The sequence below is a fragment of the Aureococcus anophagefferens genome (assembly GCF_000186865.1).
Source record: "Aureococcus anophagefferens unplaced genomic scaffold AURANscaffold_66, whole genome shotgun sequence".
NCBI lineage: Eukaryota > Pelagophyceae > Pelagomonadales > Pelagomonadaceae > Aureococcus > Aureococcus anophagefferens.
The window spans coordinates 1-24263 of record NW_008705618.1 but is presented as its reverse complement, the minus strand read 5'-3'; the positions used below and the strand labels follow the sequence as shown (position 1 = coordinate 24263).

General features: G+C 56.8%; 6 protein-coding genes across 6 annotated transcripts; 1 reads left to right on the top strand and 5 right to left on the bottom strand.

Moving 5' to 3' along the window:
* Positions 1-775: 775 nt before the first annotated feature.
* Positions 776-1522, bottom strand: AURANDRAFT_34189 (hypothetical protein; the record flags this gene model as incomplete). Its single annotated transcript, XM_009043739.1, has 3 exons — positions 776-1037; positions 1093-1154; positions 1253-1522. The coding sequence occupies 3 exons, from the start codon at positions 1520-1522 to the stop codon at positions 776-778; spliced, it is 594 nt and encodes a 197-aa protein (XP_009041987.1).
* A 4773-nt stretch (positions 1523-6295) lies between these two features.
* AURANDRAFT_68120 (hypothetical protein) lies at positions 6296-7867 on the bottom strand (the record flags this gene model as incomplete). The annotated part of the gene is made up of 3 exons (XM_009043738.1): positions 6296-6340; positions 6588-7066; positions 7108-7867. The coding sequence occupies 3 exons, from the start codon at positions 7865-7867 to the stop codon at positions 6296-6298; spliced, it is 1284 nt and encodes a 427-aa protein (XP_009041986.1).
* Positions 7868-8678: 811 nt separating this feature from the next.
* AURANDRAFT_55591 (hypothetical protein) lies at positions 8679-10399 on the bottom strand (the record flags this gene model as incomplete). Its single annotated transcript, XM_009043737.1, has 4 exons — positions 8679-9920; positions 10012-10194; positions 10239-10297; positions 10339-10399. 4 exons carry the CDS (start codon positions 10372-10374, stop codon positions 9017-9019), a joined length of 1182 nt encoding a protein of 393 aa, XP_009041985.1.
* A 4424-nt stretch (positions 10400-14823) lies between these two features.
* Positions 14824-16345, bottom strand: AURANDRAFT_39388 (hypothetical protein; the record flags this gene model as incomplete). Its single annotated transcript, XM_009043736.1, has 1 exon — positions 14824-16345. The coding sequence occupies one exon, from the start codon at positions 16279-16281 to the stop codon at positions 15118-15120; it is 1164 nt and encodes a 387-aa protein (XP_009041984.1).
* A 2072-nt stretch (positions 16346-18417) lies between these two features.
* AURANDRAFT_68117 (hypothetical protein) lies at positions 18418-20660 on the top strand (the record flags this gene model as incomplete). The annotated part of the gene is made up of 4 exons (XM_009043750.1): positions 18418-18719; positions 19278-19983; positions 20058-20175; positions 20308-20660. The coding sequence occupies 4 exons, from the start codon at positions 18418-18420 to the stop codon at positions 20658-20660; spliced, it is 1479 nt and encodes a 492-aa protein (XP_009041998.1).
* A 349-nt stretch (positions 20661-21009) lies between these two features.
* Positions 21010-23763, bottom strand: AURANDRAFT_68116 (hypothetical protein; the record flags this gene model as incomplete). Its single annotated transcript, XM_009043735.1, has 5 exons — positions 21010-21138; positions 21582-21749; positions 22026-22143; positions 22438-22469; positions 22533-23763. Coding segments are annotated over 5 exons (1678 nt in total), but the record flags the coding sequence as incomplete, so codon positions are not given.
* Positions 23764-24263: the final 500 nt, after the last annotated feature.

Here is a 24263-nt window from a genome sequence, read left to right as displayed (position 1 = left end):
TTTTCAAAACATATTTCGTGGTAATTCTAATTTTTTGGCCTTTTTTTGGCCGTTGAAACACTTGCCAACACTTGCCTCTCCCCCCTAAACACTTACGTTTTTGCTCCAAAACACTTCACTGGAATTTCGCCACGCCGGCAAAACCGATTTAAGCGAAGGCGAGGTTCAGGGGAATTTAGAATCGGAAAATGACACGGGACTTTATGTCCGCGAGGGGTCTGACGCGCGGTTTCGGGCGGGTTGTGCCCCTTAAGGCGTGGGCGGCGCCTCGCAGGTCCCCTACGAGGTGTGGGCGGCGTTGTTGAGGTTCCCCTTGAAGGGCACGCGGTGGTGTTGAGGATCTTTGAGGTCGCCGTTTAGCGTATCCCACCGGCGGGATATGTCATGCTACTCGCAGCCAACTTACGACCCGTGTCCAGTCCACCCATTGGACTCTTAGTCAACCAATGATAGTCCGAGTTGGTAGTCTGGGATTTTGGCTACAGCCCACAGGTTGCTAATGATGATGAAGTTCTTGCATACCAAGTATGTATTTCTTGCATACCAAGTATTTCTTTCTTTCCATCGCTTTTTTGTAGCTCCAAATGGTCGCAGACGCGCCATTGCGGGCTGCGCAAGCTGTGCTGGCCAAGACACATCTGATCTGGCTCTGCCGCTTCACGCAGCCGCCGGCGCGTCGGCACGCCTAGTACGCGCACGAAGGTAGTATGAAAAGCAGCTCGGGCGACCATCTTGAGAGGTTGAGAAGTTCAGCATTGGTTGGCTGAAGCTCGAATCAGTGGTAGATGCCAAATCGCTCAAGGAGAACAGAAAACTCCTCCATATCAAGCTCGCCATTGCCATCGACATCGATGTCTTGGACAACGTTGAAGACGTCTTCAACGGAAAGATCCTGGCCAAGCATCTCGTGGACGACGTTGTGCATCTCATGCACAGTAATCGTCCCCGAACCATCCTGATCTAGGAGATTGAACATATCATGGACGAGCTCATCAGGGTCGCACGAAGCAACGTAATGTGTAAGCTTTGTTGCAAACCTACAATTGTCAGATTTTTAATGAGGCTTGCTCATTTAAGACAGCGATCGAGAACGAAAAAAATTCGTCAAAGGAGATCTCCCCAGAGTTGTCATTGTCAAGATTGTCAATTATTGTCTAAAAACATGTCGCGGTAAGTGATGTTGTATGAACAATAAATCAGGTGATAAACACGTCGATTTATGCAATCGATGTAGACGCTGTAGTATCATTACGTCTAGCTGCTCTGGCTTGGCATCGCAGGCAAATTTGACGAGAAGATCACGCATCTCTCCACGGTCAATAGAGCCCTGACCATCTTCGTCGAAGAGGTTGAAGATGCGCTGCCAGTGCGAACGCTGACGCAAAGCGAAGACATCGCGCTCCTCTCGACGCAGCTCCGATAGAGCGGCCACTGAGGCGCGACGAGCACGGGCTTTTTTCTTGATGTGTTTGCCAGTTGCAGTCTGAGCACCAGACCATTTCTTCTTCTCAAAGGCTGTCATCTCTGTCTCTGTTTCATCGTCAATCTGCGTAGTTGAGAAGCCAAGTGCGGACCAGGAGAAGCGCTTGTTGCACTGTGTGACATCACTGCCTGCAGTGGACGGGGACTGGAGCGTCGTTTCTTCGCCCTCGATATTTGTTTCTGGAGATGCGATGACATTTAGAAGCATGCTAGGATTGCGGAGGCACTGGACAACTTTGAGTGCCTCGAATGCAGCAACTGTCTTCTGGCGACGGAGGACCAGTTCGATAACACGGCGATTTTTCATATCGGATATGTTAGCAACAACGGTAAAATCTTCCAAAACACGTGTTATTTTCAATAGAACAAGTGCTGGAGGTCCAATAGCGAATAAGAGAATCATGATGCCACCCAAGTAACCGCCGCGATGTTGGAATGCAACGGCAGGAATGGTGCGGTCAACTGGGTCGTGGGTCTCAAAAAGATCGTCAACATAGACGAGACAGAAAATGGCCATGTAGACGGCTGTCATGAGGCAAATGAGGCGAATAATATCAAATGTAAAATGTGCGCGATGTGTTTCACCAAACCAAAATGATTCCACGTACGCAGCTGCAACATTATCGTGAACAGGCCCAGTGGGATCAAAATTATGCGTCGCACTCGTAGAATAAGATTGAGACTTAGAAAGGTCGATGGAGCCCTGACGGTCTTTTGTTGTGTTTACTAGGGACTCACGCACGCTTCGTTTTACCCGCGAAAGTGTAGTTGATATGGATGGTGCAGCTGCCATTGACGCCCGTCTCTGCTTTGCAAGTCGCTTCACGCGATCGCAAGCATTTTCAACTACATCGACGTTGGCCAAGTTGGGGTGGGCCAGTGACGGTCTACGCTCGCAAATGCTCTCGGGAGAATAACTAGAATTGATGCTTTCACCAGGGAGCGTCAGTGTCGAGAATCCGCGATCGCCAATCTGCTTCATGAAGGATGTGTCACCACCAACAAAGGGAGCACAGTATTCGTGAAGCACAAGCCGCAGCTTTGCATGAACAAAGTAGGCAAGGAACGCAGTAAGGTAGCCCGTCACCAGCCACAACGATAGTCTCGCATTAGGTGGTAAATGTAGCTCACACTGCCAAAAGAAAAGCAGAATGAGTTCCAGAACAAACCAGGTTTTGATTGGTACCTCTACAAGTTCGCCAAGCGTGTGGCCCAGCAGAGTTGAAAGATAACGGGCGAATTCAAAGTCTGTTGCAGCTAGCCCACTCTCCTCAACGAATCGTAGTCGTGCTGCCGTATGCAAAATGAGTCGGTACTTATCTGGCATATGATTGGTAATAAGGAGTTCGAGAAATGAAATCCGGTTTTTGGCCTTGTGAAACGTCGCCCGTAATTCGATGCATCCGTTTCTCTTATCTTCATCGCTTACAATTGGTTTAGCTTCCCAGACGTGCCACTTGCGTTGGATCGATTCACCGAAGCGGGCGAGCCCTACAGCTTGCGCAAGGAATATCGCCATTACGAGAAAGAGCACCATGTGAACTTGCTCACCCAATTCTTGGATTTCCTCCGGCTCACCTGCAAGTATATTAGCAAGTACAGGACCGCGTTTGTCGCACCGAATATTCTGGTGGACATTGTGTGCAGATACTCCGCCTTGAAAATCGTGAACATCAAAAGCCCGATAAAGCCAAGTAAAGTCAATTCTGAGTACCTGCAGTTCCATCATCGGCACACAGTCACAACGAGGAAACGCACAGCGACGTCAAAATTGGTTGAAATGCTTCCGGCGTCGTCTCCCTGAGATGCTCATGTCCTAGTTCGAAGCAGACCGATAACAAAAGAATGAAGGTAATGAATACAACGACGGCGACGTTCATAATGCTACATGCAAGTTTCTTGGTCTATTAAGGGAGATAGAAGATATAGAATGATATAGTTGGATTAGGAGCTGCGTGTGCCTTCAACATGGGCTCCACCCAGGGCCCCAAGTGACCTCGAGCTCCGGGGTACGGGGTGGTAAAATTTAATTAAATCCTACTGGGGCGTACTCGGGGGGACCTCGGGTGACTTCCCCTTGGTCTAGGGCGAGTTCCTGGCATCTATTTTCTGTAAGCTAAACTGCGACCGCGCCACACAGAACCCGTCTAGCGAAGGCTGCCTCGGTGTTATCCCGGCTGAGAGTCCGCGCTAGTACCCCTAGGCTACCAGGGGAGATCGGAGGTAATATCTACTTAGTAATTTAGTTGAAGGGCTTTACAATCCTTTGACATGAGTACGACCACGGCCCCGCCCCCGGCCCGACAACCACCCCAAAAGGCAGCCCCAGCCACTGTGACCCCGAATATGGACGCCTCCGTCCGCCACGCCTCCTAGGGTAGGCTAACTGTGATTGTTGTCTCTATCATCCACGGGAAATCCAGCGACCCGCAGCCGCCCCCCATACTGAGACTGAGCCGACTCAGTAGGCTCAGTATGAGCCGCCGCGACCGGTCGCGCGGCGGCCAGGAAGAGGCCCCACTCAACCCCGCTTCGCACCCGCCGCCGCCCCACGGGCCCTACGCCCCCCCCGGACAGGGATGGCGCCAGACCCGGGGCTCTTAAGGGCGGCTAGGGAGGGGGGCAAGCCGCAAACTCACCCGCCGGGGTATTTACTTGAGTTTGTCCCCTGTTGAAGCGGCACGGTGCAGTCGTTGCATGGGCTTTTCTTCGCGGCGCTCGCGATGGCGTCTGAGCGTTATGCGCCGGGATCGGCAGTGGGGAAGGTGTCTCGCTACCGCCCCAAACGCTTCGTTCGCGCGTCGACCCGCCACGACGCGGATCCAGCGCGGTTGGGGCGGCGTCGACCATGCGGAAGCCGTCGAACCCGACGTCGGTCGGCTCGAGGTCCCGAGGGGCAGCCCGAGGCGCCTCCCATGGTGGTATGGAACGGATCGAGACCATTTCGGGCGGCGGGGGCAGCCCCAGATACCCCACGGCCACCGTCGGGACGAAACGCCGCCGGAGCTCGGCCCGGTGGACTCGACGATTTCGGGCTCCCCCGAGGAACCCGCCGCGCTGGACGCGACGGGGTCGATGACGAACGATCTCCGCTGCTGCGATGACTCGAAAACTATGCTAGAGGGGTCGCGAGGGGGCAGCGCGTCCCTTCCCACCCACTCTACCTCCCCGTTCCAGTCGCCACGCGGTCGTATGAGCGTCGCGTCTTCGCATGTGCCTCACCCTCGTCCTTGCGGCCCTCGCAGCTGCTGGGATCGTTGCACAATTCTGCATATTCGCGGAGCGGCGGGCCCTCAAAGACGGCCATCCCATCGCACCGCGCCGCCAAAACGCTGCACAATGTCGATCATGAAGCGTCGAGGACATTCGATCGGCTTTTACCCCGGCGGGTCAGCCTCGTTGGGTTTCCGGAGTCCCGTGTCCGACACCCCCCCTGGAGAGAGATGGCGCCAGGCCCGGGGCGCTTAAGGGTGGCTAGGGAGAGGGGCAAGCCGCGAACTCAGCTTCGTTGGGTTTCCCAGGCCCGGTTATTAGGGTGCGTATGGAGCGCTTTTGGGCCAAAATGGGCTATCGGGCCAAAATGGGCCAAAATGACCCCCGAAAGGAGCCCCAGGGCGCTCTTTGCGGCGCCCCGTCGACTCGCGGCGGTGGTCGGGACCGAGGTTGGACGCGCAGGTCGCAGTGACCTCGAGCGAGGCCCGGAAGCGGCCGTACTGGGCCGCGGCGGCCATCCGCCGGCTCTCCGCCGAGGTGGTTTCGGCGAGTTTCGGGCACCTCATGGGCGTCGACGACGGTGCAGGTCGTCATTGAGAGGTTCCAGCATGTCGACCCGCCGGACGGAACGCAGCAGCGATGATCGATCGACGTGAAACGCTGCATGGATCACCGCAGCGAATTGTTGCGGAGCCAGGCGAGGCCCTCGCGAATAGAACCAGCCTTTGCACGGCGAGATCGCGTCCCGGGACCACTCCAACACCTTCCATGGCACGCCCCATGTGTGTCACGCCTTTTATAGCGGCCAGACCATCGTCTGCGACCAGAATCACGCCGCGGCTCGCGGCCTCGGGAAACCGCGCCGCGGCCCGCCAGTCGCCCGCGGGTCGTCGGAATATCGACGCGCGCCCACAGACTGCTTCGCAACATCGACTCGCATCACGACGACGAGCTCCTGACCGGAAAAGAATACGCTTACGACTCGATGCGCCGCCGCACGGCTGGGCAGCCAGATCCCGCGACTTCCGGGCCCACCCCGTAAACGCGCGCGCGCGCGTGGCTTTCGGAGCCAAGAAATCGGTTACGGGCCACCGGAGGCGCGCGCACCACTTAGCTGGGCCCACCGGATAGACTTATTGGCCCACTGGTCGTGTAACTCCAGCGAGAGTTGCGGATCTGACTTCTGGGTCTAGTACGCGTCTGCAGCTTCTCTGCAGCTTTGGCAGCTTTGGCAGCTTTGGCATGATAAAGCGGCGAATATCGCCCTTAGAACGCGAGTGTGATTAAGCACAATCAAAGTGCGCTTCGCGATAAGCCAGCTACCTAGGGGGCCTACATTCCGCTCCTTGGGCTATGCTACCCTGACTCGGGACTATGCTATCCTCCCTATGCTGGGACGCTCATACTGGCCTATGCTGGCTATGCTAAGTAGTGGCAGGAGAATGCGTGTCTGCCATATCAAATGCCAAGTTAAACCAGGCGTATAGAGCCAACATGCAGGGCAGTGATGTCCAAGGACTCCTAAGCCAACTGGTAGAGGACAACTACATGCCCATGTGTCTATTCCGCTGGGATGTCTTTAACTCCTGCCTTCTGGTTACTACGTCTTCATTGTCGATATACGTTGGGATGTTGAGCGCGTTACCTGTATAAAATTCATAGAGGTCAGCCATCCAGATTATGTCTCTTTGACTCTACCCTAACTCGGGACTATGCTATCCTCCCTATGCTGGGGCGCTCATACTGGCCTATGCTGGCTATGCTAAGTCTGCCTTATACTGGCTATGCTCATGCTATACTATGCTGGTGCTTCATACTAGCATACTCGGATTCTAACATGGCATACACAGACCGCGAAGGAGTCATAGGGCGCCGAGGAAGACGCCAGGTACCTGCCAGCTTGTTGCTTCTACCAAGCCCCCAAAGGAGCCCCTGGGGAGCTGATTTTTTTTTTGTGCTCTGCCAACACCCGAGTGTGTCGTTGGTTCAGTGTGTGTCCGATTTCCGACGCGGCCGTGAAAGTCGCTACCAGGAGCGTAGGACAGGGGTGCATGTCGGGGTTCGTCAGAAATGCGCGTCGTGATACGACCGTGGTCGGTCTTTTTGATGACTGCTGCAAGGCAATTCGGAGCGTATCTTTGATGACGGTTACACATCAAGAGAGGTGACTGTTGAAGACATTGACGCAGTGTCGGGTCTTTGGCCAGTGCCAAACTTGAAGCCCCCATACGTCGTAAACTTGGAGTGGGACTGTATCCCGAGCATGGAGGCAGCGTCATACGAGCCAGGTCCAGGCACCCCTCTATCGCGCTGACGTTTGAGTTTATCATCCGTGCCAAACGAATATGAATTCGCCGACCGATGCTTAGACCTGATTCAAACATATTGTTAGAAGCAATTGTTTATGCCAACTTTCTACTGACTCCGGCATTGACTGGAGTTGTTTCCCAACGCCGGAGGGAGATTCGTACTTTGATGGCCCCGGTGATGGGTTCTTGACATTTGGCGAAAAACCAGGTTGTAAAACCTCTCCCATCTTTTCCCGATCACAGGTGCCCATGGAGAAGCCTGGCGATGTCGGTCGCATGGATATTACCTGCTTCCCAATGGATGAGGGGGAAAGGTAAGTGCCAGGGCCAATGTTTATCGTAGTTGCGGATGTAGTTTCTTGTATTGTCGGCTTTAATCCAAAGGAAAAACGTGGAGCTGATTTCTTAGTTTTCTCCATGGATGGACCCATCGTTCCATACGCGCCAGGTCCTGGCACCCCACGACCCGCTGCCGCGCGATTTGGATCGGTCACGTCGCCAGTAGTATCTGCTCGATGCATGTATATCTTGGAACCATCCGAACGTTGTGAGCTACCAAACTTAAAAGTTGGGGCCCGTTGTTTCACGTCCAATTTCTGCTTGGCTGCAGTCACAGAGTATGCATTGGGCCCCGGGTCATCCGCCGTTTGCAAGGCTCGTGCGCGCAATCCTGTTTTATCACGATCAATTTTACATAAGTTGCCGCCAAATTGGGAGGTAGGCGCTTTCGTGAACTTGATGTTGTGCTTCGATTGAACTTCGTAGTCTCCGGGGGCTGGCGTCACATACTTCGGGTATGTCATGCGTCCGCCTGAGTGTGGTACCAGAGGCGAAGCATCACCGACGCGAACGGGGCTTGACATGTTGTTTCCAGCTCTCCAGAAGCGTTATCAGCGCAGGTGATATATACGCTGGAGGTACGGAGATACAAGCAAAGATACACGGACGAATAGGTCTACGAATACTTTACAACCACAAGGCTGATTTGAGGGAGGACTAATGTAGAAAGAGAGAGAGGTACCCCAAACTACAGTAGGGTAACAAGGAACGTTGATGTCAACGTTACGGGGGAGTGCAGTGTCATCTCCATGGTGTGACGTCGCGATAGTAAAGGAGCAGGGTAATGTAAATTATGGGGGATGATGGTAATCCAATGTGTTGATTTTGCAACACCTCGTGCGCACACTTATTTAATAAGTTCAAGCAGTTTCACTGAGTCTAAACTTTCATACCTAGATTCTCAGGAGGGAGATTCTCCTGTATCTGCCCTAGCCGGTGAGCTGCCTATGCAACCCCCAGACTCCTCGGTCACTGAAGTGTGCAAGAGAAAGAAAGAAGGGGATATCTTTTTTTCGCGTATCCTCGTACAAAAGATACACGTGGGCGACTTAGCTGATATATATCCACTGCACTGTGAACCTCATGTCATAGGATTGTAAGGCCCTTCAACTATAGAACTAGGATAAAGATACAATGAGATAAATAGGGCGGATACATGCACTGCAATGCCAGCTTCAAACTAAGCTAAAGGTAGATATTGAAGGCGGAAATCCCGCCACACTCAAGCTGAGTACTTACTCTTAAGAGAAGTATACCTTGAAGGGACTATCCCCGCTACAGGGGGACATCTGCCAGCCTGCGGCCTGAGCCTACGGTGCCTACCGGGCGCCTGCTCACCATGGGAGCTTATGGAGAGAACGGTGCTAGCGAGCCGCTAAATATACGAGGTTCTCCCTGTCTCTCTAGGCTGGTGTGGCCACGCGCCAGCGACCCAGGTGCGTGCTCAGGGATTGCGACTCGGCGCAGTACCGCACCCGTGCACAGCTTAAGGACAATCGACAAGACCCACCGAATCAATGCCCCAGGACGGTCGGCGTCATGCTAGAGGATAGGGATATCGCTCGCGTAATAGCGTGTAATTCGCATGCATCTTGTATTCCAGGCAGTTCCAAAGGTTCCTTTCGATGAGGAAGACAAAGCACTCACTAGGCAAAGAACCGAAAGGACAGGATTTAAGCGGCATCCGGTGCAACCTTCTTTTTCGGCTTCTTTTTCTTTTTTTTGGAGGCGAGGGACATGATGGCGTTGATATCATCTGAGAGAATCTTATCGGACTTGATAGTCTCCGCCTCAAATTTCAGACCAGTGATACGTGTGGGCCCACTGGGGAGGAGTAAAACCGTGAATTTAAAATGAGCAATGTGGTCTCCTTTCTTTTCAAAGAGAACGGGATAGGGATGGATGAGCTCGTGTTTGAGGCATTCAACGACACCCATGCGTGCCTGTCGCTCGTCTTCAAGCGCGCGCAAAGTGAATGGTAAAGCAGGGAATTTGGCGTTAACCTCATTGAAAAGCGTTCGGCTCGAACGCATCTTTAGCATGTAGTTCTTGTCTACAGAGCGTTTAAAGATGGTGGTCCGAGACTGCATTTCTTTTGGCTTGCCATCACCAGTTGACATGGCGACATCGATGGAGTAAACCTCATTGAGTTCGAAACAAAAGTCCTCTACCTTCTGATCAGTCTCCTCGCGAAGAAGAATGACTTTGTTACCATCAATGACAAATCGTTTCATGCGATGCGAGAGCACACCTGAACACGCTCTGACATTGAAGTCCTCAGCAACCTTATGAATGGCCTTGGTCACTTGGGAGTTGGTATTCCCCGGCCGCAGCAATTTTTGTGCAACCTCGCAGGCAACGTGTGCTGCGTGGAGGACATCTGCCTGGGAACCCAAGAGCGGGTTGTCTAAACTCGGTTGTTCACCACACAACATTGTGTGCGCAGCAACAGCAATGTAGCCATCCACGTAGCAACCAACGTCCAGTTTTACCATATCACCGTCTTTGAGGACATCAATGTTTGCGTCTGACTCGAGTGGTGAATTATGGCAGACGCACTCGTTCACTGATACGCAACTACGAAACCAAATGATCATTTGGTGAGGATTCGATGCATTTGAAGGACATATAAGTGGGATAAATACACTTAAAGAATTCATTTTCGCACGTTGGGAATGCGACGCCTTTATCAATGGCCTTGCCTTTGACCTTCTTTTGATAAATGGTTCCGCACTTTTTGGTGATAACCATGTCCCCAAACTTGCAGAGGTCGAGGACCTTCGCTCCAGGCTTGACTTGAAGCACAAGCCCCTGCAGCGCCAGGTTCGCAATCTTCCCCGCTTCTCGGTACCTTATTAAACCCGATCATTGTCAAAAGTTATGCTGCGTTCGCACTTGGTGCAAACGTCGCTATTCGATATATCTAGCTCCACCTCCTCATCCGACCGCTCAACCTAGACGCAAAGGTGAACTCTTTGGAAAAAACCCACAAAACCTCTTCATCAGTCTGCACTTTGGGTTGGTCCGCCATCGCTGAATCGATGAAGTGGACCTTGCCCAACTCGATTCTTGAGGGAGCACGTCGGACGGGGGGCCATCAAAAAGTTTTGCTTTTCACCTTGACTCGTAGGATGAGGGCACTTCCTCCATGTAGCCTTTGAGGGCTTTGGTGCATACTTCTGCTTGGGGTCCATCGTGGTTGCATCCGTGACTGTGGCGTCTAATTTCATTTAGAACGTGTTTCAGAACTTCGCCACCAGGGGTGATGTTGGTCGTAGTAGTAGTGCATTGGGCTACCTGGAAATCCACCTACAATTCCCCCTAGCCTTACGGGGTCTATTTCTCAGCATATGCTGGTGGGCTCATTGGTGGTGCGCTTGTTCAGGAGCTCCCTGTGGCCCAAGCCGAGGACACATCCATCCACGCTTGGGAGTCCGACGTGTACGTGGAGGTTGTCGTGATTAGCAGTGAGCTTGAGCACCTGCCCCCGGTGAACACCAAGCTGGATGGGGAGGTATCGGAGGGTCTGGTCCCAAGCAACGAGGTTTGGATTGTTTGGAGATGTAGAGAACTTCGGCGCCCCCGCATAGAGATCGAGATCAAAAAACAAACACACACAGGTGAGGGTGCCTGTTTGCAAGACAGTTATTTCGCAGGCCACCTCCGCAGCGATAATGTTCTCCTCGAAAGAGGCGGAGTAGAAGTCGAAGTCAAAAAGCTTAACGGGCGTGGACAATTTTTTGTGAGCGTGGCGTTGTAGCATTGTTGACTTCGCGGGAGCTGCTGTTCCGGCAGAAGCGTCGGTATAGAAGACCTCGAGATCGTTTCGATCGAAGCCATATAATGGAGTGGGAGGGACCTTGTATTCGATTAGAATCGCGTAAAGAGCTGCGGCGCGGGGAATGATAACACCACCGGGCTTTAGGAGGCGCGTACGTGCATCTTGGGTTGTGGGTACCACACCCTCACCAAGAAGCCCGTTGTCGAGAATTTCTGAGACAAGAATGTCAACCTTCCTCAGGAGGAATGCCTGCCGTTGGAATGGAGCGTCGCGGCGGGTTTCAGCAAGAGAACGGCGAGTCGTGGTGGTGTTTGAGACAGATATGTCACTGGACTTGCGTGCAAGGACACGAACTACATCTCCGAAGCCATTTGCGGCTATTATTGTCGCCGATGCCTCTGCGAGTGCAGGGACCATCTCCACGCTCGTGACGCTCGTTGCGCCAGCTCGTGCTGCCATCATTGCAAGTAGACCGCTGCCGGCACCGATGTCAAGAACATCGCAGGTGCTCTGGGTTTCAAGAATTCGATTGATGGCCAATTTCAGAGCGCAATTGTAGCATGCGTTCCGTTGCTCATCTGCAATCATGGGCCAGTGGTATGGAAGTAGCGGTCTTGTCGCGAAGGTCAAATTCCCAATCAGATTGAGCGCAAGGGTCGGCTTCCGGAACATGCTGCAACCAAGCTCGCCGGTTGGAGGCACAATAGCCGCCTCAAGTTCTATCAGCACCTTCGAATGATCAAGGACAAGTATCAGTTCGAGGATGTCTCCTGCTTCCACAAGTCGCGGGGACCTGAGATATCGCACCGTTTGCTTGAGAGCACGATCAACCTGTTCACAGTTCTGTAACCACGGCCGTAGAACACCATCCCTACAAAATGGTTTCAGATTATGAGACACATCTACGGGTCCGAAGCCTGCTGATACACTCTCAGAGAAGACAATTTTATGCCAACCAACTACGGCTGTCAGCGAACCAGCACGATGCGCCGTGCGCCTTGACACGATTCGATTCGCAGGTGGCGCCTCTGATGAGTCTCCCAGGAGCGCAACCCTAGAAACTTCACCAACAAAAATGGAGGTTGAGGCACTAAGGAGAGCATGGTGAGCATCTGCCCCGAGCTCATCGACGAGATCATAAGTAGCCCGGTGCGCATCGCGAAAACGATCGAAAAGCTGAAGGTCCAGCCCATTGAACGCCTTTGAGTTTTTCGTGCTCAACTCAGCCGCGGCGACTTTGTAGATGACGCGTCGTGGTAGAAATACGCCACTCTTGGGTCGCAGCCATTGGTGCTCATACGCGGCCTTAGCAAGCTCGGTGAGCCCTCCGTCTGCCTTGTTAGCATCGAAAAATTCGGTCACAACTACATCAAAGCCCGCCCCACGCTTCGACTTGAGGCTAAGAGACGTATACGGGGCACCTCTTGCCGCTGTGGCGATTTCAACCCGGTCTTCCATGTTATTTGCTGCAATTATTCGCTTCGCCACCTCTGCGTGACGCCGCACACGCTCAATCCATACAACCTTTGCTCCCGCCACTGCTGCTACAAGTGCCGCAACACCTGCGTGCAGACCGAGGACGAGCACCCGAGGCTCTTCGCATTTGGTAGTTCCGTTCGAAAAGAGATCAAGTTTGAATCCATTCTGCTTCAATTTCCCCTCTACGCGCTGTAGACGCTGCGTATATGCTCGCATAGCCAATCGCACGGCTTCCGTGATGCCCGTTTCGAATGAACGCACCCAGCTTACGTCGCGTGCTCGAGGCTCCGTGAAGTCGAACCAAAGGCGTGCACTCAACGAATGCACTACAGGAAAGAGTCTGGTTTCCAACCGCTCTTCGGCTGTCGATCCGCCAAGGGCCAACGCAGACTCAAATCGTCCCCAGCCCTCAAAGTCGGCTTCCTGAGTATCGTCTGTGTCGCCGGACCCACGACGCCGTCCACTCGGCAATGTTCCTCGCATGCCCAACTCTCGCTGTTGTTCCGTCGCGTCTCGTGTTGGCGCGTAAAGCCGAGCCAGCTGTTCATCCACTGTAAGCTTTTTAGCAAGCTTGCGAGAGTTGTGGTATGATGGTTTCGGTTGTGTGAGTGTCCATATTTCAATCTCCAGAAATCCATCACGTATGTTGCGCGCGAAGGATGGTGCCGATTCCACCACCGATGCCACACTCGCGCATCCATCCACGCAGGATCCATCCGCCCACTCCAGAGTTGCGTCGGCGAGCAGCGCCCCGCCCAGAGCCTTCTCCGCCAATACTCTGAGCGCTCGCGACTCCCAATTGCGTGGAACTCTGCATCTAATGCAGCGCTCTTCCATTCGGAGAAGTAACGTCACCGACCCCATAAGGTCCTAAATTAATAATAATAAACAAGCATGGTATGGAATGGCAAGGCCAAAAACAACCATAGGGCTGGCCGCGGCCATAGAAGTATTTATTTATTATTGCTGGCCGCCGGCCGTAGTAGGTCATAGGGGTCCTCCGTCGACCGCGCGCGCGCGGGTCGACTGCCGAACGAAATGTTGGCAAAATTGTTGAATTATCCCCCCCGCCAGGCGCGAGCATCCCTGATTTGGTGTCGTCATATTGAGCATTGGTGCCATGGCGCAATACAGTCTCATTTATGCAAGGGAAAGAGAAGAATGCAACATCTACAGCCTTAATCTTATCACGGGGCATGGTGATAAGGGATTCGACAGTGGGTATGAGTTGCGTGTTGTTGATTAGGCCTTTATCGGTGAATGAAAAGACGCTGTGTCCTTGGAGTTGTGGTGACTTAGACATCGCAACTTCAAGGGCGCAGCTGACTCTGTTATCCGAGGCGCAGAGTTTTAGCCTGCGGATAATCTTTCCAACATCGATGATGCTCAAGGGTTAGAATGTGTTCCCGCTGTGCCGGCACACGCCCAGGCCCCGGCCCCGCCGACTTTGGGCCCGACCAAACGTGCCGGCACACCGACAAAACGCTATTTCTGGTTGTGCCGGCACACTTCGCTTCGCCAGATCTGCCGGCACACTGTGCCGGCACAAGATACACCCAGCAGGGGGTAGACGCGCGCGGAATTTTTTTCGGGTCTCTAGCCTCCCTTTAGGCCCCACTCGACCCGACTAATATCCCGGCGCGGCTAGCTTAACGCAGATAGTCCCGACCGCGCGGCTGGCGCCTCAAAAAGTTTTGCTTTTCACCTTGATGATGCTGCCATCTATGAAGTCTCGAAGGAATTTGTACTTCATAGGGTCGACAACCGGAAAGTTACAATTTTCGCTAGGCAGATTAGCTGCCCATGCACTCAGATGAAGGCAAGGTCGACAAGTATAAGCTTGGTGGTGATTTTGAAGCCTTCATTAAGAAGTTACACGAATTAGTTGAACTGGAACATCCCATCAGGTCTTCTTATAATCCAAAAGGGGTGTAGAGAGTTTTCCCTAGTTAGAGGATCCCGATCCTGAGAGTATCCCTAGTTAGGCTCCTCCTCTCCTCCTTTGTACTTTAATTCTCCACGGTTTATGCGTAAGGAGAGTTGCGGGGCTGAACCTGAAAAGGGAATTCCTCGTAGTCAGTATAGTGAACTTGAAAAAGGGATCTATCTGAATTGAGTAGCCTTCGTAATTCCCCATCATCCCCGTAATTTACATTACCCTGTTCCCTCACTGTCGCGACGTCACACTATGGAGATGACACTGCACTTCCCCGTAACGTTGATATCAACGTTCCTTAGTACCCTAGTTTGGGGTATTTCTCTCTAACCTGGAGGGCTCTAGTGGGGGCGCCAAGCTAGATAGGTAGCTATCCGCCTTCAACCCCTGTCGACGGTAATGTAGCACCCATGTAAGCGGCCTGCAGCCTGCTGGTTATACAAGAATCGCCAGTGGTCGCAGGGAGCGGGTCTGGTGCGGAGCAGGCCCCTTTGGGCTCAGATGTTGAACAAATGATCTCACCAGATTCAGACCAGTGAAAAAGAATCCAGCCTAGCTGCATCCATGGAGGCCGGTTCTCATATGGTCTTGATATTGATGCCCATGGCGCTCTTTGCATCATCCAAGGTTCGCGTTGCAATCTCGTCAGCTCGGTACGCACCTTGCTTGAGAGTCTGTGATAGGTAATGTTGGTCAGCAGCGATTTCCTTATATGCACGTTGGATAGGTTCCAGATGAGCAACGACGGCGTCAGTGAGCCTGGGCTTAAAAGCACCCCAAGAGAGGTCCGAAACTTCACGCAAGATTGCTTCATGTTCAAGACCAGTGACAGACTGGTAAATATTGAGGAGGTTGGCGGCCTCTGGGCGGTCAGGGTTGTCCCACTCGAGACCTTTGACTTGATCGGTCTTACATTTCTTGATCTTGGATGCAATAAGGTCTGGTGGGTCACTGAGGTTGATGCGTGAGTTGTCGAGGGGTGCGGACTTCGACATTTTAACGGTGCCATCAGTGAGGGACATGACACGCGACCCCTCCTTGACAATTAAGGCCTTAGGTTCACGAAAGACTCTTTGCTTTCGCTTACAGTACATGTCATGAAAGCGCCTTGCGATGTCCCTTGTGAGCTCAAGGTGCTGCCGTTGGTCATCACCGACAGGAACAAGCCCCGCCTGGTAAAGCAGTATATCAGCAGCCATGAGGACTGGATAGTCGAATAGCCCGACAGCGACCAATTCGCCCTGTTTCTCTTTCTTCTCCTTGTACTGGATCATTCGCTCAAGCCAATTTATCGGAGTTATGCAATTTAAGAGCCAGGCAAGCTCTGCGTGTGCGCTCACATGGGACTGCACGAAGATAGGTGCGATGTCGGGATCAACTCCGGCCGCAATGTACAACGCTGCGGCATCCATCGTCTCACTGCTCAAAGTTTTGGCATCGTGCGGGACAGTAATTGCATGCATGTCGACAACGCAGAACAGACTATCGTATTCGTGTTGGTACTCAACCCACTGCCGGATGGCACCCAGATAATTTCCCAGATGTAATGACCCAGTTGGCTGCACCCCGCTTAAAACTCGCTGCCGCCTCAAGTTTGCCTCACTGCTCGCATCTGAGGCACGGACGAAAGTGCTGGATCTACTCTGCGACACTCCCCGCCCTGCAGGACCGTATCTTGCGGGGCACAATGACCGCTGAAGCGAACTCGCCCGCCCTAACATAAGCGCCCAAATGACCAGCATCTGCAGCTGAGTGGCACAGACGATGCGTCAGTTGGAGCGTGGCACCGGAGCAGCCCGCGGAGTGCCGCTCGCCAGTTTAATGGCAGAGGACGATTCAACGATAAACGCATCTCCACCCTCTGTGAACGCCTCTGTGACCCCCTTGACCCTTGCCTTTTACCGTGGAGATTTGGCCTCCAGGGTGGAGAATGGGTAAGGGGTGGAGGCATAAACCCGCGAGGCCCACGCTCATCGGCGGCGTGCACTGATGGGCGCCCCTTGGTCGCCGTGTCGAGGCGACCATAGTCCGCGCTGACAGCTTCCTCTGAGGTGCCCCATACGCCGAGCGCTGGGGGTGCGATTTCATGGCGCGCGGGCGGACTAATAAGGTGGCGCGCCGAGGTCCACCCACGCGATGGGCAGCTCGGCGCCCCCGGCGCTCGGCGTATGGGGCACCTTAGAGGAAGCTTTGAGTATGGATTATGGTCGCCTCCCCGGCGACCAATGGGCGCCCATCAGTGCACGCGGCCGACGCCGCGTTCGCTTAGATCCACCCCTCGCCACGAAGTGGTCCATTCTCCACCCTGGAGACGGGCTGGGGCAGGGTGGAGGCATCATTTTTCGTTGAATCGTCCTCTGGCAGTTAGCCCTGCAGAGGAATCGAACGAAGGGAGGGAGGATCAAAGGGCTAGGGTAGTGGAGCGAGGAGCGAGGGCACGATCGGGAGGGTCGGCCCAGTGCCCCATACCACACCTAAGCCAGCGGACATGTGACCCAGCGCAGCTCCTCCGAAGAGGCCGTCGCCGACGCCACATCGCCACCCACGTCACCGAGAAGGTCCTGAGAATTTGCCGCGCGCGCGCGCGCACGCGGGTCTAGCGCGGGCTGTGTTAGAATCCGAGTATGCTACCCCGCGACCCCCCCTGGATTGGCCAATCGGGTCGTCTCGGTGAAATTATCTGTCTGCTTGTGGAGCATCCACGCTTCGGAGAGCAAAGAAGATTATGGGCGTCGGTTTCGGCCTCGTTCTCGGCCGGAACGCAGTCTTTTTGCAAGCCGGTTGGCCCTATGAGCTCGCCTTGGACCCGATCTAATCGACGGCGTCGGCTGGCGCGAACGACGTCGCCGTCGGCGCGCGCTGCTGGCGCGACAGGGCTGCCCCATGATGCAGCTCATGTCGACGTTCCACGCCTCCGTTGCAGAACGGTGGACTCCTGGGGTCCTGCGGCGCTTTGGCCTCGGCTCAGGTGTCCTGCCAAGCAGCGCGAACCGTCTGGAGCCCACGGACCACCGTCTCGGACGACATCTGGTCCGCGACGGCGGCGTCGGGATTCCCGACTCCGACGCGACGTTGCTGCCGACATGACGGACTTCGACGGCGACCTCTACGCCTGGGACTCGAGGGCAGGAGTTGTTGGGAGCGCGGCGATGCTCCACTACTGGGTCTGGCGCGTTCTACGATTCGAGAGCACCTGCTGCGGCCGCGGCTCGAGCGGCTCGCGGCGGGGCTCTGCGCGCGGTCCGCGCGGCCGCCGGCGGACGCGGCGCCCTACGCCTACGTCGCCTGGGCGCGCGCCGCGGGCCCCGGCGCGCTGCGCGACGCCGTGCGCGCGTCGCTGCCCGGCGTCGTCGCCGCGTGGGCCGCCGCGGCCCTCGGCCGCCGCGGCGCGGGCGCCGTCGACGCCGCGGCGCGCGCGTTCGCGCTCGCGCCGCCCCCCGGCGCGGCCTTCGACGGGAACGGCGACGCGGACTGCTCGCCGGCGCGCCCCTCGCGCGCGCCGCGCTGCGCCTCCTCGCCGCGGCGGAGCGGACGCTGCTGCTCGTCGCCGCGGCCGGCGTCGCACGGCGCCACGCAATCTTTCCCGCGCGTCGTCTTACAACTAAAGGGAGTCGCTGTCACCGGCGCCGCGCGACCGGTGGTCCGCGCGCCGCAGTCGCCGAGGGCCTGCGCCGCGCCGTCGTCGCAGAGCGCCTTCCTCACGTCGTCGACGAACGGCGGGGCGCCGAAGCCGCTCGCGAAGTACTTCTGCAAATTTTCGACGGAGCTGCCCGAGACGCCGAACTCGGCCGCGGGCGCGGGCGCGCCGGGCGACGACGGCTTCGACCGCTTCCGCATCCGCGCGACGACGCTGCTGACGAGCGCCTGCAGCGTTGACCATGTCATCCAGGCCTACGAGCACACGTCGTCGCGCGGGCGCGCGCGGCGCGCGGACGCTGAGCCGACGCCTTGCCAATCGCGTTCCCGGCACGACGCGCCCCGGGCGTCGCCTTAGCGCTGGCGTCGTGGCGGTCGCCAATGACCGTTTTCACGAGCTCCCAGTCGGTGCCCTCGACGACGACCTCGTCCTTGCCGAAGCCTTTGAGCGCTGCGAACGTAAGCGCGTTCTGGCCGTTCGCCTTGCTGTTCTTGTACTTCCAGTCCTCGGACCCGTTCAAAAACGCGAACCTGAGCTGCAACGGTTTCGTCTCCGTCGTCGCGCGCTCGTAGGCGCCGTCGTCGTTCCTCGCGACGACGCCGACGTCCAGGTTGTTCGGACCGTGGACCACCACGATCCGGGCAGCCCCTGCGACGCCGCCGACCGCTGAAAGCCGCGCGCTTGCACCGGTGTCATCGCCCATGGCCTCGGCGCTATCGGCCGCGACCACGGTTGCCGCTACGGCGCTGTCACGCTGGCCGGCGGCGGCGGTCCATGCTCAAAAACCTTCGCTCCGCTCCGACTCCGATGAGGTCGCAGGGCAGCGAGGCGGGTCGTTGGGGGGAAGAACTTCAAGCGCGGCTGCGCCACAAGCTGTCTGGATCATGTCGCGTGCAATGATGATACTAAGTCGAATGTGGCCGATGAGCGTACGATTTAGTGTGAACGGATTCGTTGCTCCGAGAAGACAATCCACAACTGTCGCAAAAGTTAATTGCGGTACGGTAGAGGGCCGGTTCGTGACATCGCTGCGCAAGGAGTGCGGGATAGTTGGAGGAGACGTTGTGATTGCGTCGGTATCTGGAGGATGCGACTCCGTAGCATTGTTGCATCTATTAGCGCTGGCACGTTCATCTTTTGTACCACCGTTTCTGTGTTAAATTTTGACCATCGTCAGAGAGGTGAGATATCAAGCTGTGACACCCTCTTTGTTGCAGCATTGGCGCGGCGTTTCGGCCTTGAATGTACTGCACATAACTGGGTGCACTCTTCGACGCATTCCAGCCAAATGGAATTCCGCGCTTGGCGACGCACAACGTCTTTCAAGACGGCATTCAATGTTGTAGATGCTTTGATACCACAACGGTGTGGACACGTGGCACTCGCACATCACGCTGATGACCAGATGGAGTCGTTTCTGCTGAGGCTCGCGCGCGGCTCACGGTTGACTAACGTGTTCAAAGGAGTGGCATCTCAGGCGGCGCCCTGCTTTGTGCGACCACTACTATTCGCCACCAAACATGATCTCGTTACTTACCTTGACGCGGACGGCGAGAGTTGGCGAGAGGACACTACTAATACAGATACAACTCACTACGTTCGAAATCTCAGCCGTCTCACAGTGTTACCCCCCCTCCGCACGCTCTGCGGCGGAAGCCTCCAACTGCACACACGCTTAAAGGCACTACAATACCAGGCGCAATTCTTCGAGGCTTGGGTCTCTCATGCTGCTGATGAATGGCTCTCCTATTCAACACGGGCGGATGGTGCTGTGTCCCTTGTCACGTACGCAGATACACCAGCTCCTGTGAGGTATGAGGTCTGGTACTGCGTTTGCTCGTTGATGAGGTGGCGAAGAAATAAGGTGCTATAAACCTGTAGGTCCTTAACCGTCTTGCTGCCATTGCGTCCAAAGGGAAAATTGCTGACAATACTGAACCCTTCGCTATACCCTTCAAGCTGCTTCTGGACACCGATATGAAACTACTTGATCGGACCAGTCCTATCGACTGGAAAGTTAACTTGCCTTGCAAAATTATCCTACACCGAAGAGGTTACGTACTACAAGCTACAGCGTATAGTCCTCGAGTTTCTTCAACGCATGTTCATGCGCGTTCCCAAAATGTCATAGAAAAATCGCTTGCTCACCTCAGAATTATTGAGAGTTCAAAAGGCATTGATGTACGGCCATTTCCAAATGACGCAATGCTGCGTGTAGGAAAGGATGGGGATACCTTTCATGCGCCTTGGCGCGACCGACCCACCCCACTTGTCAAATTTCTCCGTGGTCAAAAGGTGTTTCTTCAGGATTGCGATATAGTGCCTCTCCTTGCGACCGATCTAGGCATGGTTGTCGCCGTTTTCCTGCCAGACCGCACATTTGTTGCCAGTCCATTTGCCTTTAAGCAGCATGCTGATGAACCAATTGCGTCACGTCGTATACTCGTAGCGCCTAGAGTCGATGCAGTATCACAGCATGACTGATGCAGCGAGCACCTTTAGTCATTTTGACCACTTCCAGCAAGAAATTTTCTTGCACACACTTTTCTTTACTAATCCGGCTACAAAGGCTCAACTTGAAACCAAATAAGTGCTGAGAATCGACTCGTTCGAGCTCCAAAGCTCAAACAAGCGCGCAATCGATGCCGTCTATGGAATCCATGCTGCTACTACACCATCTGGGGCTCGGCAACGGTAATTTACAGTTGAGTCTTCCCAGTGGTATGTTGACCTGTTGGCATTGTGTTTACTAAACTCTTCTCTAAACGTAGGGCTTATGGCGGCTGCCACTGGCCTTGAAACCACCTGAAGCCTTGAGGGGGCTTGTGGCCCACTAAGGGGTTCTCGCCTTGTATTTAGCCCCGCGGGGCTTGGAGAATTGGCCGGCTGTGGGAATCAGCGCACGCGCGTGGCGCTTCGTCGCCGTCGTGGCCGCCTCCTCGCCACCTGCAATCGCCGCTGTCTAAGTGGCCGCCTTCGTCGCCGTTGTCATGGTCATCGTCTCGGCTATTGCCGTCGTATCAAACAGGCTGGTGGTGGATAATGTGGTGCGAAACACAGGGCCGGTACCCGCGTCCGGGGGTCGCCTTCCCGGTGCTTGTGTATCCGCCGCCGCGGCCGGGGGACTGGTAAGGTATTCCGCAGAGGCTCCTGGGGTAATGCGCCGGGGCGACCGGCCCAGAATCGACGTGGAATCGACGCCATGGCGTCGCCGCACGCGCGCGAATGCGAGCTTCCCCTTGTCCAACTCGAAGTTGTCGAACCCGAGCTGGTGTTGCACTCGGCTCGGCGCCGCCGGCGGCCGAGCTGTGGCAGGGCAGCGATGCGACCTGAATACACCCCCCGACGCCCGGTGAAATCTTCTGTCCGCGGCTTTGATTAATTCGATGTGCCGGGATTACTTACTCTATACGTAACGAACGCGCGCGCGCGCGTGCGTGCAAAATGGACGGGACATGGTCCAATCTCCTCAAAATTCAACAAAATTGCGAGCCGAAAGACGAGAATCACCCGGCTTTGATGCTTCTTGAATACCGGGACTGCGAAACCCAAATATAGACGCGTTTGGGGCCCCTGCCAGGTGAAAATTTTTCAAGTTCGTTTCTTCAACTTGAAATTCAACAAAAATTGATTTTCCCCTCATTCTTTGATTTATCGGCCCTATGGAGCCGTTCCCCGGTGAATTTCAGAACCGGAACGCTGCCCTGAGCTGTGGACATGGTTATGACCGCCGGATTGCCGGGTAATGCCAGTGCCCGGGAGGCCTCGGTAATTACCGGTAATTTCCCGGTAATTACCATACCCTGGTAATTACCCGGTAATCAGGGCGGTATGGCGGCTCGAAAGGACCACCGCGAACCCGCGTGGGGAGCTACCGCACGGCCTGATGGCCTCCACGAGACAACGCCGGTAGTGCGCTACAGTGCCGGGGCGGTCGCCCGAGGCGGTTTGTTGTCCGAGCGCAGCCCTGAAATTGTACCAGTAGGAAGTTAGGATAGTTTATCAGCTTCCTAACGTCGCTATGACGTCAGTCAAACTACTATCCAGCAGGTGCACTGTCCGGCGACTGTGCAACCTCGCTGAGCCTGGTGCTATCGCTGTCTATAGGACTTGAAACTGGATTAGAATGAATTAAGGAAGGGAAGGGAAACTAGCAGGATACGCAGTAGGAACGCAGTGGGGTAAGGTGCACTGCAACATCAAGATGCAGTTCACTGAAGATGAAGGTAGAAATCTCTCTATCTCTCTAACCAGGAATCACGTTAATACAGGGGTGCTCCTTCGGAAGCCAGCCTGGTTAGATACATATTTCGCTCAGACACATAGAATCTAATATCCTAGTTCCAGCGGGATAACGATGGCCTTGCGGCCGTCGTGGACGTTCGGCACCTCGGTCTGATGCCCGCGCCGCGGGCCGTGGCCCGGGGTGGGGACGCGTCGTCTGCGGCCGGTCGGTCGCAGCACGGCTCCGCGTTCTCCTCGAGCCGGGGCGAGGGCGGGGCATCGCTGGCCCAGTCGGCGTTTGCCCGCGACTTCCACGAGCGCGTCGTGGTGCCCCTCCTGGAGCACCGGCGCTCCCTCGCCCACCGGGGCTGCCTCCCGCGGGGCGCCGAGGTGGCGCCGTCGTCGCCGGACCGCGCCGCGGACCTCCGCCGCTTCGACGCGCGGTGCCGGCAGAAGCTCGAGGCGCGCGAGCTCGTGCCCCTCGCGCTGCACTGCGGCGCGCGGCTCCTGGAGCTCGGCGAGTACGCGACGGCGTCGCGCGCGTTCTTCGGCGCCGCCGTCGGCCTCTGCGACGGCCTCCTCGCGCGGCCGCGGCGCGGCGGCGGCCCCGGCGGCGGCGACGACGCCGAGGTCGCGGCGTGGCGCGCCGATGCGGTCTTCGGGCGCGCCGAGTGCGAGCTCGCGCGCGTCCGCCGCGGCGACGGCGCGACGCGCTACCCCCGGACCGCGCAGCGCCTCTTCGCCCGCCTCCGGGACGTCCGGGCCGCGACGCGCGACCTGCTCGCGCTCCCTCCGGGGGACCGGGACCGCGCGTCCTGGCTCCTGCTCAACGGCGCGGGCCTCCTCCACGCCGTCGCCGAGCCGCTCGCGGCGCTCGGCGGCGCGTTCGCGCGCCACGCGGCGGAGTTCCTCCTCTGGGCCGCGCGTGCGCTCGACGCGACGGTCGCGCTCGCGACGACCAAGTACCTGCCCGCGCGGTGCCGGCTCTACGCGCTCATCTGCCGCGCGTGCGACGACTGCGGCCGGCCCGGCGCCGCGCGCGCCGTCGCGGACATGCTCGCCGCCGCCGTCGCCGAGCTCCGGGCCTTCGAGGAGATGCAGCTGCCGCTGCCCCGGCCCGCCGCGGAGAACCGCGGGGAAACCAACCGCCGGTTTGGGGGGTCGCGACCGAACTTCGGAAATCTCTCGCTCGGTCGCATCGAAGTCGACTCCGCCGATTTTTGCGCGAGTCGTGTGCTGTCGTCGAGTTCTCGAAGCGCGACCGAATCGTCTGGTCGACGTCGTGTGATGACGCGCGCATTGAAGTCGGGCTGAAGATTTGGTTCCCACACAGGCGGAGAAGCTGGCCGCGGCGGACGCGGACCTGCGGGTCCTCGCGTTCCGCGCCGCCGCGCGCGCGGACGGCCCCCTCGGCGACGGGGGCGCCGGCGGCGCGCCCGTCGGCGCCGTCGGCGCGCTCCTCGACGCCGCGGGCCTCCCCGGCGGCGGCGGCGGCGGCGCGGCCGCGCGCGCGCGCGCGCTCCTCGACGCGCTCCAGGCGCCGAACCAGCGGGGCCTCTGGCGGGCCCTCGACGCGCCCCGCGGGGGCGCCGCGGCGGACCGCGAGCGGCGCCGCGGCGCCGCGCTCGCGCTCGCGTGCGCGGACGCGGCGCTCCCGCGCGGCGACGCGGCGGCGGACGACGGCGGCGGCGGCGGCGCCCCGGCGGACGGCGCCACGGTGCTCCTCGCGCCGCCGGAGCTCGTCGAGCTCGCGCGCGCGCGCGCCCGCGCCCGGGGCGCGCGGCCGGGCGTGCGGGGGGGTCGCGCGACGACGGCGCGCGCGACGACGGCGCGCGTCGCGCGCAGGCGCTCTTCTGCGCGCGC